The sequence below is a fragment of the Hemitrygon akajei genome, chromosome 3, assembly GCF_048418815.1.
Source record: "Hemitrygon akajei chromosome 3, sHemAka1.3, whole genome shotgun sequence".
NCBI classification, from domain to species: Eukaryota; Metazoa; Chordata; class Chondrichthyes; order Myliobatiformes; family Dasyatidae; genus Hemitrygon; species Hemitrygon akajei.
In genome coordinates this window covers 136,891,792-136,904,832 of record NC_133126.1, presented here as the reverse complement: position 1 = coordinate 136,904,832, position 13,041 = coordinate 136,891,792, and the positions used below count along the sequence as shown (strand labels likewise).

The window sequence follows — 13,041 nt, the reverse complement described above, 5'->3', positions numbered from 1 at the left end:
TCCCTTTGTTTACTCTCCTCACTACCTTCACTTTATTCCATGGTCCACTGTCCTATCAGGTTCTACCTTCTTCATCCCTTTGTCACTACCACCTATCAACTCCCAGCTTTTACCTTGATGCACCATCAATAACTCTCTCTGAGATGTAAAGGCGAGATATCAGCTTTTATTGACTGGAAGAAGGAACAAGCAGTGATTGACCACCGTACTATATCCTGGAGACTGAGGGCCGGGCTCAGACCTCAATCGCCTTTATACCGGGGTCTGTGGGAGGAGCCACAGGAGCAGTCAGCAGGGGGCGTGTCCAGACAGGTATATGTAGTTCACCACAACCATCATGGCCACTACACCCCTCTCCCTCTTTCACCTGGATCCATCTCTCGATGGTCCACTCTTTTTCCATCCCTTTCCCTCAGCTTTTTATATTGACCATCTCCCTTCTTTCATTCCTGTCCTGAAGAAGAATTCTCGACCTTAAGAGTCACCTGTCCAGATATGCTCTCTAACCCAAGTTCCTCTGGCTTATTGTGTGGTGTTCCAGACTTCAACATCTGTGGTATCTCTTGTGAACCACACAATTAGTTTTCTTCTAGGAAGAATTATAATTTTGTGTATGATAAATAAAACTGATTTGCTGTATCATGCAATGAAGATCCCATTCAGGTATTTTATAATCTATCCAGTCTGTAAAATGTTCTGTTCTGCAGAATGTACTGGACTTGATGTGCTTCATGTAATCCAAGTGGCAAAAGTATTTCGGAGGGCAAGGATCACTGATACGTGATAGGCCATAGGTATGAGCCACTTTTGAAAAACCCTTCTATTACCCTTCTCCTCAATTTACCAAAGGTTGTGCTGACATATTTAAGACAATGCTAAATCTTATCACAGACATCAACCTTTGCAAAAAGGTGCCTCACATAATGTGGGAAATAGACCAAATTTTCCAGAGTCTTGGCATAAATCCTCATTGTCAGAGGGTACTGTGGTGCAAGGGTGGCATGTTGGTGGAGAATCTTTGTCTTGCAGATGCTAAGTGTGAAGTGTATCCTTTAGAATATTTTAGTGAAGCACTCAATGATGGCTTGGAGCTTGGCATTAGAAATGTACCACCAATGTTGTGTCCCCTAAATCCTCCTAGTAAAAGAATGATCGACCAATTTTACCCAACATCACCAGCAGTGAGGCCACAGTACTTGCCCAATACTAGACTCCTGAAACGATCAATATATTCTGAGCCTTATCATGTGTGGTGAACTAGATATACCTGTCTGACTGCTCCTGTGGCTCCTCCCACAGACCCTGCTCACTGCTCCTGTGGCTCCTCCCACAGACCCCTGTATAAAGGCGACTGTGGGCTGCTGCTCTCCCTCATTTTCCCCAGGATGTAGTGTTGTTTATTCTTCCAGTCAATAAAAGCCGATATCTCACTTCCTACGTCTCGGCGTGAGTTATTGATGGTGCATCAATTTTATTGTCACCCCCCCTTTGTTTTAAAAGAGTCCCCAAGTATATTTGCAGGTTAAGTCTATCAGGTGGTCGAATCGTTCGCTGTGATCTACGTAGCTCCGGCTGCAATTGCACAGGTGCCGGAGGTGGTGATGACACAGGTGCCGGAGGTGGTGTTTGCACCGGAGGCGGAGAGTGGGTTGGTTCTGTCCCAACTGGAGGTGTCAGTGATCCCTCGCGTGTGTGCGAGGCCCCTGGAATAGACGTGTACGAGATGCCCGGTACATGAGCGTCGTGAGGAGTCTGTGTGGGGCACGGTGTGTGTGGTGTCACCTTGGGTACAGGGTTCATAGTTACCATGGAGTGTACGGGGTAGTGGTCTGCTGCTCCGGCGGGCGCCAGGTCGCGGACAGAGACCGTGTCCTCCCGCCCATCAGGCAAGACCACGTAGGCATACTGGGGATTAGCATGCAGGAGGTGAACTCTCTCGACCAGCGGGGAGTACTTATTACTCCTCGCATGTTTACATAGCAGCACTGGCCTCGGGGATGTCAGCCAAACTGGTAGGGTGGTCCCAGTGACAGACTTCCTGGGAAAAGAGAATAGGCGTTCGTGAGGGGTGGCATTATGGGACGTATACAACAGGAAGCGGATAGAGTGGAGTGCCTCAGGGAGGACCTCCTGCCATCGGGAGACCGGCAACCCTTTTGACTTAAGGGCTAAAAATGTGGCCTTCCACATCATGGGAAGTAATTACCAAGTGGGCAGAGAAAAATAATCAAGGATGTTGCAGAGCCTCTTTGAAGAAATACAACACTGACTCCTGACAATCAGAGTAGAAGAGGAGAATTCAAGATGTGCAGAGTATATTAAGCTATTCATTGGGAGAGCATACAAATGTCAAGAACTGAACTTTATCTCACTAAATACCCACCTAGTCCCAGGGGCACCTTTTGCTCCACTTGAGAAAGAGTGTATGGTTTCCACATTGACCTCTTCAGCCACCTCAGAACCTGCAAAACTGGAGTTGGAGAAAGCTATCATAATCCCAAGGAACTGCAGAAAGGATAGGAAATAAGAAGAGGGAAATAGAGGAGGAGGAGCAGTAAGAAGAGAAGGAAGATCGGAACCAGCTAATCTGGTTTACCTGTTATTGAACTGCAGACTCCCTCTCCATTGTCCTGGTCTTGGCCTGGGATCTCCCTCACTGCTGCCCTAGGCAAAGGTTTTCCCTGAATAACCAAGCTTTTACTGCATCTGACATTATTGTTCATTCATTAACTTTGTTTGATTAAGGTTAATGCAGCAGACTGCAAAATAACACCGCCTATAAAAGAAAATTGAGTTCCTGACAGCAGCTTCAAGATTTCATATTAGAATGCAGGAATTCCAGAATTACTAACATTTGTAATAATGTCACTTGAGTGAATATTGAAAGTTTTGCCAAAATTGACAACCATAATCTGGCCTGTTCCCAAGCCATTGGGTCTTCTGTTTGTTCTGGTGAAAATAACTCTTAAAGAATAGAAATGTCTTGAGCATTTAAAAATCACTATATAAAATCACTCTCCATGACTGTGTGACTAGGCATAGCTCAAATACCATCTATAAATTTGCTGGCGATACAACCATTATTGGCAGAATCTCGGGTAGAGACAAAAGGAGGTACAGGAGTGAGATACGCCAACTAGTGGAATAGTGCTGCAGCAACAACCTGACACTCAACATCAGGAAGACAAAAGAACTGATTGTGAACTTCAGGAAGGGTAAGACAAAGAAACACTTACCAATCCGCATAGAGAGGTCAGAAGTGAAGAGAGTGAACAGTTTCAAGTTCCTTGATGTCAACATCGCTGAGGATCTAACCTGTTCCCAGCATATCGATGTAGTTATAAAGAAGGCAAGACAGCAGCTATACTTTATTAGGAGTTTGAAGAGATTTGGCATGTCAACAAATACACTCAAAGACTTCTATAATTGTACTGTGGAGAGCATTCTGACAGGCTGCATCACTGTCTGGTATGGAGGGGCTACTGCACAGGACCAAAAGAAGCTGCAGAAGGTTATAAATCTAGTCAACTCTATCTTGAGTACTAGCCTACAAAGTACCCAGGACATCTTCAAGGAGCAGTGTCTCAGAAAGGCAGCGTCCATTATTAAGGACCTCTATTTACCCAGGGCATGCCCTTTTCTCACTGTTGCCATCAAGTAGGAGGTACAGAAGCCTGAAGGCACACACTCAGCGATTCAGGAACAGTGTCTTCCCTTCCAATTCCTAAATAGACATTGAGTCTTTGGACACTTACCTCACTTTTTAAAAAATATGCAATATTTCTGTTTTTGCACTTTTTAAAAATCTATTTAATATATGTAATTGATTTAATTCTTTATTTATTATTATTATTTTATTTATATTTTCTCTGCTGCTAAGTTAACAAATTTCACGTCACATGCCAGTGATAATAAAACTGATTCTGACTCAAATAAGTCATTATATATAAATACATTTAATGTATTATAAGCTACAATAAATTAACGAGCTGCACGCACAAATTGCTGGATGAACTCAGAAGGAAACAAACAATTGACACTTTGAGCCTAGTCCCTTTAACAAGACTGGAAAGAAAGGTGACAGAAGCCATAATGAGAAAGCAAGGGGAGGGGAAGGAGTATAAGCTGGCAGGTGATAGGCGAGGCCAGGTTAGGGGGAAGGTGGGATGTTTGGGTGAGGGGGAGGATGTGAGAAGCTACAGGTAAAAGGTGGAAGAGGGTAAGGACTGAAGAAGAAAGAATCTGATAGGAGGACAGCAGAGAGGAGGTTAGGAACTGGAGGTTCCGTCCCTCTATACCACTGTCCCCTTCTGTCAAATTTTAAGTACACATAAAACTTACAATCATTTTCATTTGGCTGAACTCGAAAAAGTATAACTTACAGTCAATTACTGAACCTAAATTAACACTGATGTCTAATTCCTTTCATTTATTGACGTGTGATGAGTTTTAATTGGGCCATTGTCATAGATATTAAAGAACAATAACTCTCTTTTACATTTTCTTTTACCAGACATGGCAAGGTCCCACAGACAATCTATTTCTGAGGCATGTTTGAGGGATAAACATTGACAAGACGTACTGTTGCTCATGTGAATAGTGCCATGGGATCTTTTTACAAACATTTGGGGTCATGAGTAGGGTCTTTATCTCACATCACAGCTGAATAACAGCTGCTTTGGAAGAGCACCTCCATCATGACACTGTATTGAAGTGTCAGCCAAATTAAATACGCTGATCTCTGGGGTGTAGTTTCATCCAGCAGACAGCTTGTATCATGAGGGCTGATTCATTGTATATCTTCAAAGGAAATAGTGCATCGTTCTGAGGCCATAAAAGTGGCAGGCACCATGTAATAAGTAGTGTGGTCTGGACTGTTTTAACCATCATAATGGTGGTCAGTTAGGAATATTCCAGATATTTTCCTCCATTTTTTTTACCTAGAACATTGTCAGTCTCACAAGAGTGGCTAAGTAGATATCTAATCTTCATGCATAAGATGTAACAAAGATGTAAGATATAATAAGCAGTCTGTGTAGTCCAGTGACCTTGTGTGTTATTTGCACACATTCACATGCAGTCCATTGCCATTGGACTAAGAGGCAAACATAACCCCAGAACTACCAGGATTTAGAATTAGTGCAAAAAAATATGAAGATCAAGAGCTTTGGTCAATATATAGAGGGACCTACTAGAAAGAGTGTAACACTGGACCTTCCCCTGAGGAATAAAGTTATGCAAGTGGTAAAATGTCTGTCGGCAAGCATTTTGGGTCAATTTTTAAATAGTTCTGGAGAGGATACAGGTGATTCACAGTTTAAAGTGTGAACTGGGACAAACCCAGATTCTAGGCTGGATCTTACAGTGATTGACTGGGTGAAATTGTTTGTGGGGAAAGGAGTATCCGCCAAGTGGGAAGCCTTTAAAAGTGTGATGTTAAGACTTCAGGACCAGCATGTCCTTATTAGTGTGGAGGACGAGGCTGGCAGGTTCAGGGACTACTGGATGATAAAAGATATTGAGGCCAGTTTAGTAAAAAGGAAAGCCAACATACCAAGTAATTAACTGGGAACTAGTGAATTTTTTGATGAATACAAGAAGTGTAGGAGTAAATAGAGAGAGAAATTAGGAAGGCAAAAAGGGGCTATCAGAAGGATCTGATGGCAAGGTGAAGTAAAATCCCAAGAGGTCCTGTAGGAGTAAAAGGTTACAGAGTAAATGGTTAAAGGGTAAAAGGTTAGCTGAGAACAGAATAGTTCTCCTAAAGATCAGCAAAGTCGCCTCTGTGTGGAAGCAAAGAAAATGGGTGAGATTAGGATTTTGGGAATTACGATGTAATTATAGACAGCACTTGGAGTATTGTGTACAGTTTTCATCATCCTGTTACAGGAAAGATGTTACTAAACTAAGAAAGATTTTATTCCCTGGTACATGGGAAATTGAAGGGTGACCTAATGGAGGTATACAAGATCATGAGGGAAGTGGACAAGGTGAAAGGATATAGCCTTTGTCCCAGGGAAAGCACAGGTTTAAGATTAGAGATGAGAAGCTCAAGGACAGTTTCTTCACATAATGGAGTTGCATAATGAGCTGCTGTAGGTATTGCAAATGCAAGAAAATCTGCAGATGCTGGAAATTTGAGCAACACGCACAAAATGCTGGAGGAACTCAGCAGGCCAGGCAGCATCTATGGGAAAGAGTAAACAGTCAATGTTTCGGGCTGAGATCATGCATCAGGCTCATGAAGGGTCTCGGTCCGAAGCAGTGACTATTTAGTCTTTTCTATAGATGCTAACTGGCCTGCTGACTTTCTCCAGCATCTTGTGGGTGTTGCAATATATATTGGGTGAGGTAGACATCTTAGCAACGTTTAAAAGTCATCTAGATAAGTACATAGATAGGAGAGGTTCAGAGGACTGTGGGCCAAACACGGGCAGGTGGAACTTACTCACTGTGCAACACCGTTGGCATGGCCAAGTTGGGCTGAAGGGCCTGTTTCTATGCTGCATAACTCCGACTCTAAGACCATTCCATCCCATGGAACCTGAATGGATTAGTTTTGAGTTAGAGTTACATAAGACAGAAATAGACCCTTTAGCTTATCTCTCCACTTGCAACCAAGGTGTTTACCAGAGTTAATCACATCCACCTACATTTGGCCTATATCTCTCAATTATTTTCCAGTTCATGTACTGTACTTGTCCAAGTGTCTTTTAAATATCTTTCCAAATAAACTAGATACAAGGAAGTGCTTAAGTGTAACAAGGAAAAGGACAAGTAACTTTACAAAGAGATGAATTTTGATTATGGAGTTTGAATTTTCATTTTATTGCCATTTTTGCACAGGAGATTGATATTCTTGTTGCTGTTGGTGCAATTTGTTTTTTTTGCATGTTGGGAAATGGGGGTTGATGTTTTTCTTTGAATGGGTTCCATGGTTTTCTTTGTTTCATGGCTGTCTGGGAAGAAGATGAATCTCAAGGCTGTATACTACAAATACACTTTGATAATAAATGTAATTTGAATCCTTTTAATATACATTAATTATATGCTACTATATTGTGTGTAAGTCAGGGTGGTTGCATTTGGATTAATTGATTCTTTTCATAGTTGTGAAAACAGTGTTTTCTTTTTCTGTTACTTTGTCACCATTTTAGGTGTTTATGTAACTGTTCTAAATATTGTATTATTTGGTAATACTGTAGCAACCCACTTCCCAGTGCACTCGAACCGGCTCACAAAGCAGCGTGCGTCGGCATTAAGGCAGGTCCCAAAGAGGGCGCCAAGCCTGCTTCACCAGCAAGGGGAAAAGCCCGCGCACGGGACGGGACTGTGAATACGCGCCCCCTACAGCATTCCCACCTGGGGAGGGCGGGATCAGGAAGGTTTTAAAGCGAGGCCGCGAAGTTTGAATAAACCTCTTTTGTAACTGCAGCTCACCGACTCCGTGTCATTATTGCAGTGCTGTGTGTAGCACACCACTACAATTGGTGACCCCGACGGCCCAAACAATATTTGGACCGGAGATGAACGACGCCGCATCTGTTCATGCAGTTTCATTAAAACTGCCAAGCTTCTGGAAGCTGCGACCTCACCTATGGTTCCAGCAAGCAGAAGCCCAATTCCACATTCGGCAGATAACCTCGGATGCCACACGTTACTACTACAAGGTGAGCTCCCTCGACCAGGAGACAACCGCCCAGGTTGAGGAGGTCATACAGTCGCCCCCAGCAGACGGCAAATACACAGATTTCAAAGCCTTGCTCATAAGGATTTTCGAACTCTCACGGCGCGAGCGAGCTGCTCGCTTACTGCACCTGGATGGTTTGTGAGACAGACTGCCGTCAGCATTGATGAACGAGATGCTGGCCCTGGCTGACGGACACAAGCCCTGCCTCATGTTTGAGCAGGCGTTCCTGGAGCAGCTGCCCGAGGACATACGCCTGCTGCTGTCCGACACAGATTTCAGCGACCCCCGGAAGGTGGCAGCCTGGGTAGACGTGCTGTGGAAAGCCAAGAAGGAGAGTGGGGCGTCCGTCGCACAGATCACCAGGCCATGCTCCCAGCAGCAGACCAGACCAGGCCCGTCCGCAGAGCCCGCTAACCCCAGAGGCAGGGGTGAGGAGCCCAACGAACAATGGTGCTTCTACCACCAGCGGTGAGGCACAAAAGCTCACCACTGTAGCCCGCCCTGCAAATTCCCAGGAAACGCCAGGACCAGCCGCCACTGATGGCTATGGCAGCTGGCCATCGGGATAGCCTCCTGTATGTCTGGGACAAGCAGTCGGGACGCCGCTTTTTGGTCGACATCGGAGCCCAGATCAGCATCTTACCTCCGACAAGTTACGACACCCGCAACAGAGAACTTGGTCCCACCATGAGGGCCGCGAACGGCAGCACAGTAAGGACCTACGGCACCCATACGGTGCGGCTACAGTTCAGCTCCAGCCGGTTCACGTGGGACTTCACACTGGCCGCCATAGCCCAACCGCTCCTGGGAGCGGATTCTTTGCGAGCTCACAGCCTACTGGTCCACCTGCAAGGGAAGAAACTGGTCCACGCCGAGACCTTTCAAACGTTCTCCCTGGGTGAAGCCCAGTTGCCGGCCCCACATCTAGACTCCATCACGCTGTCCGACAACGACTTCACCAGAGTCCTGGTGGATTTCCCATCGGTTCTGGCACCGCAGTTCACGGCAGCCATGCCCAGACACGGCGTACAGCACCACATCCCGACACAAGGACCACCCCTCCACACCCGTGCTCGAAGGCTTCCCCCGGACAAGCTCCGGCTGGCGAAGGAGGAGTTCAAGAGGATGGAGGAATTGGGGATCATACGGCAGTCGGACAGCCCATGGGCCTCCCCCCTGCACCTGGTGCCCAAAGCAACAGGGGGCTGGAGACCATGCGGCGACTACCGCAGGCTGAACGAGGCTACAACACAGGATCGCTACCCTGTGCCGCACATTCAGGACTTTGTAACAAACCTGCACAGCACACGGATCTTCTCCAAGGTAGACCTCATCCGGGGATACCATCAAATCCCGATGCATCCGGATGACGTCCCCAAAACGGCACTCATCACCCATTTTGGCCTTTTCGAGTTCCTCCGCATGCCGTTCGGCCTAAAGAATAACGCACAGACGTTCCAGCGGTTGATGGACGTGGTGGGACGCGACCTGGACTTCGCTTTCATCTATTTGGAAGACATCCTCATAGCCAGCAGCAGTCGTCAGGAGCATCTGTCCCACCTCCGTCAACTCTACGCCCAACTGAGTGAATACGGCCTAACAATCAACCCGGCCAAATGCCAGTTTGGGCTCGACACCATTGACTTCCTGGGCCACAGGATTACTAAAGACGGTTCAACCCCTCTGCCCGCCAAGGTAGTCGCAGTCCACCATTTCCCCCGACCCAACACAATCAAAGGCCTTCAGGAATTCGTGGGTATGGTGAATTTCTGCCACTGCATCCTCCCTTCAGCTGCCCGAATCATGCACCCCCTGGTCGCTCTGATGTTGGGTCCGGGCAAGGACATTACCTGGGACGAGGAGTCCGCCGCCGCTTTCATTAAAATCAAAAAAGCCTTGGCAAATGCCGCGATGCTAGTGAACCCCAGAACAGACGTCCCTGCCGCCCTCACAGTGGACACATCCAACACAGCAGTCAGTGGAGTGCTGGAACAATTCATCAAGGGTTGCTGGCAACCCCTGGCGTTTTTCAGCAAACACCTACAACCACCCGAGCTCAAATACAGTGCTTTCAACCAGGAACTGTTGGTGCTATACCTGGCAATCTGGCATTTCAGGTACTTCTTAGAAGGTAGGCCTTTCACCGCGTTCACGGACCACATACCGCTTACCTTTGCGTTCACGAAAGCATCCGACCCCTGGTCGTCCCGCCAGCAGCGACATCTGTCCTACATCTCCAAATACATGACGGATGTACGGCATGTCTCGGGAAAGGACAATGTCGTGGCAGACGCCCTCTCCCGCCTTAACATCCAAGCCCTGTCCCGGGGGTAGACTATGAAGCACTGGCGGAGGTGCAGCAGGCAGACGAGGAGATCCTTAGTTACAGAACTTCAGTCTCCGGTTTGCAGCTTCAGGACCTCCCCGTAGGCCCAGGTGAGAGGACCCTACGCTGTGACGTCACCACCGGCCAACCCCGCCCCGTCGTTCCGGCAGTCTGGTGGTGGCGCGTTTTCAACTCCATTCACAACTTAGTGCACCCCTCCATCAGGATAACTGTCCGGTTGGTAGCCAACAGGTTCGTTTGGCACAGACTCTGCAAACAGGTCAGTGAATGGGCCAGAACGTGCATGCACTGCTAAACAGCCAAGGTGCAGCGGTACACCAAAGCTCTGCCGCAGCAGTTCCACCCCACCCGCCGGCGTTTCGACCACATTCATGTGGCTATCGTGGGGCCCCCTGCCAGTGTTGTGAGGAGCGCGGCACCTCCTGACTATCGTGGACCAGTTCACAAGATTGCCAGAGGCAGTCCCGCTCACCGACACCACCTCGGAATCTTGCGCCCGGGCACTGATTACCGCTTGGGTATCTCGCTTTGGTGTACCGGCCCACATTACCTCCGACAGAGGCGCCCAGTTCAACTCCAGCCTGTGGTCAGCTAAGGCCAGCCTTTTGGGGACACAGCTGCACCACACAACTGCCTACCACCCACAGTCGAATGGACTAGTGGAGAGTTTCCACCGTCACCTGAAGTCGGCTCTCATGGCCCGCCTCAAAGGACCTAACTGGGCGGATGAGCTCCCCGGGTCCTGCTCGGCTTCCGCACGGCGTCCAAAGAGGATCTGCACACCTCGTCAGCCGAGTTGGTGTATGGCGCACCCCTGGTCGTCCCAGGAGAGTTCATACCAGCCCCAAGGGGGCAAGGGGAAGAACCCGCAGCAGTCCTGGGCAGACTACGCGAGAGGCTCGGCAACCTGGCCCCCATACCCACTTCACAGCATGGGCAGAACCCGACCTGCGTACCCAAAGACCTGCAAAACTGTAAGTTCGTTTTTGTACGACGGGGCGGACATCGGGCACCGCTACAGCGGCCCTACGAGGGGCCATTTACGGTGATCAGAAACAACGGGTCCACTTTCGTGCTGGACATTGGGGGGAAAGAGGAGGTTTTCACGGTGGACCGGCCCATGTAGACTTGGCGCAGCCGGTCGAGATTCAGGCACTGCGGCGGAGAGGCAGACCTCCCAAACAGAGTCCGACCCAGACTGAGGACATTGGGGGGTGTATCACTAGTTCTGTGGGGGGGGGGTTATGTGGTGACACACTTCCCAGTGCACTCAAACTGGCTCACAAAGCGGCGCGCGTCGGCATTGAGGCAGGTCCCAAAGAGGGCGCCAAGTCTGTTTCACCAGCAAGGGGAAAAGCCCCCGCGTGGGACGGGACTGTGAATACGCGCCCCCTATAGCATTCCCGCCCGGGGAGGGTGGGATCAGGAAGGCTTTAAAGCGAGGCCGCGAAGTTTGAATAAACCTCTTTTGCAACTGCAGCTCACCGACTCCGTGTCGTTATTGCAGCGCTGCGTGTAGCACACCACCACAATACATTAATAATCATCTATTACAGGACTATTTCAGTAGAATTAAGAAATGTCGCAATTGTTCTAAATAAATCACAGACATTGAGCAAAATAACTCTCTAGGAAGAACCACTTAATGTAATGGTCAGCATTTTAAGCTGAAGAAGTAAGAAGGCTTTAAAAAAGCGTATTTGAGACAAATATGTTCAGTCTAAAACTTGAGCTAATGGCAAGAAGTTCTTATCCATGGCAAAGGTAGTAAGGCATTAGTTATTAAGAAAGAAAATCAAGCTTTAATTACATTTGCATTTAATCAACATTAATTATTTTAATTCTTTTAACTTCAGGTGGGGAAATTTTAAAGCCTCAGTTTGCCCAGTTTTTCCATGGTAGCCTTGCAGGTTTATCTATTCGTCCAGGCAAGATTGAGAGTCAGAAAGTTATCTCCTGCTTGCAGACCTGCAAAGAAGGTTTGGATATTAATTCCTTGGAGAGCCTTGGAAAAGAAATCAAGGTGAGGGATTACAGTGACTCATTTCTATGCTGATAGAAATGTTTCTATTAATTTTCATCATTGATCACTAAAGGTTAGTGTTTGCAGAATAATTTTGATAATAGTAAGTGCTGGGAGCACTGTAAAATCTAATTATGTTGTTCGTATTGACAAATAATGACTTTATATTAATTTGCATTTAAAAGGTATTTTTGTCAAACTCTTCCATATTTCAAAGTATGTCAACTTTAATAATTCGAGCACCAGCTTGTTTGCAGAGTTATACAAAATCATTCCAAGTTCACAGAGACTCTAGGTGAAACCAACAATTGTCCTATTTTGTGTAATACCTAGTTACAAATGGAAATTTTACTTCATTGATTATAACTCTTAAGGATTATACACAGTACTAAATTCATTTTGTTTTCTTTTGGTAGTTTCACTTTAATCCTGCCCAGTCAATCTTGGTCATGGAAGGGGATGACATTGACACCATAAATCGAGCAATGCAGTCAGTAGCATATATTAACTCAAGACAATTTCCAACTCCTGGTATTCGACGCTACGCAGTATCCAGCCAAGTGCAGTAAGTTATTTGTAAACTGTACTCAAGATCGGCTTTGTTTTAGTCAGGGTCATTCAGCAAAGGCCATTTTGAGTACCATCCTCCCATCCACACGAAGTTAGGATGTATTCTTCTTTGTAACATGTCCTTGTGCTAAACCAACCTGATAACACATCATACTCAGCTCAATATTGTGCATTGAGGCGGGATTAGTTAATTATTTCAAAGCCCCTAAAATCATTATATAAATGAATTTTACAATTTTACAATATAATTAAAGACTGTACTTAAAGACAAAGTATATAATTGAGCAAATGAATGTGGCAGGGCAGAAGGTTATCTTAGTATGAAGAACAACTGGGAAAAGGATTAAGGAAGGGAAAAACTGAAGACGATGATAAAGCTAGCTGTAAGTATGCAAGCAAATTGTATGAATT

General features: G+C 46.5%; 1 protein-coding gene across 1 annotated transcript in view; it reads left to right on the top strand.

Moving 5' to 3' along the window:
- clstn2a (calsyntenin 2a) overlaps positions 1-13,041 on the top strand; it is a 550,354-nt gene that overhangs the window by 493,916 nt on the left and 43,397 nt on the right. The window contains exons 11-12 of the mRNA XM_073040910.1: positions 11,894-12,060; positions 12,477-12,625. Coding sequence (XP_072897011.1) covers positions 11,894-12,060; positions 12,477-12,625 — 316 coding nt within the window. The remainder of the gene's footprint in view (positions 1-11,893; positions 12,061-12,476; positions 12,626-13,041) is intronic.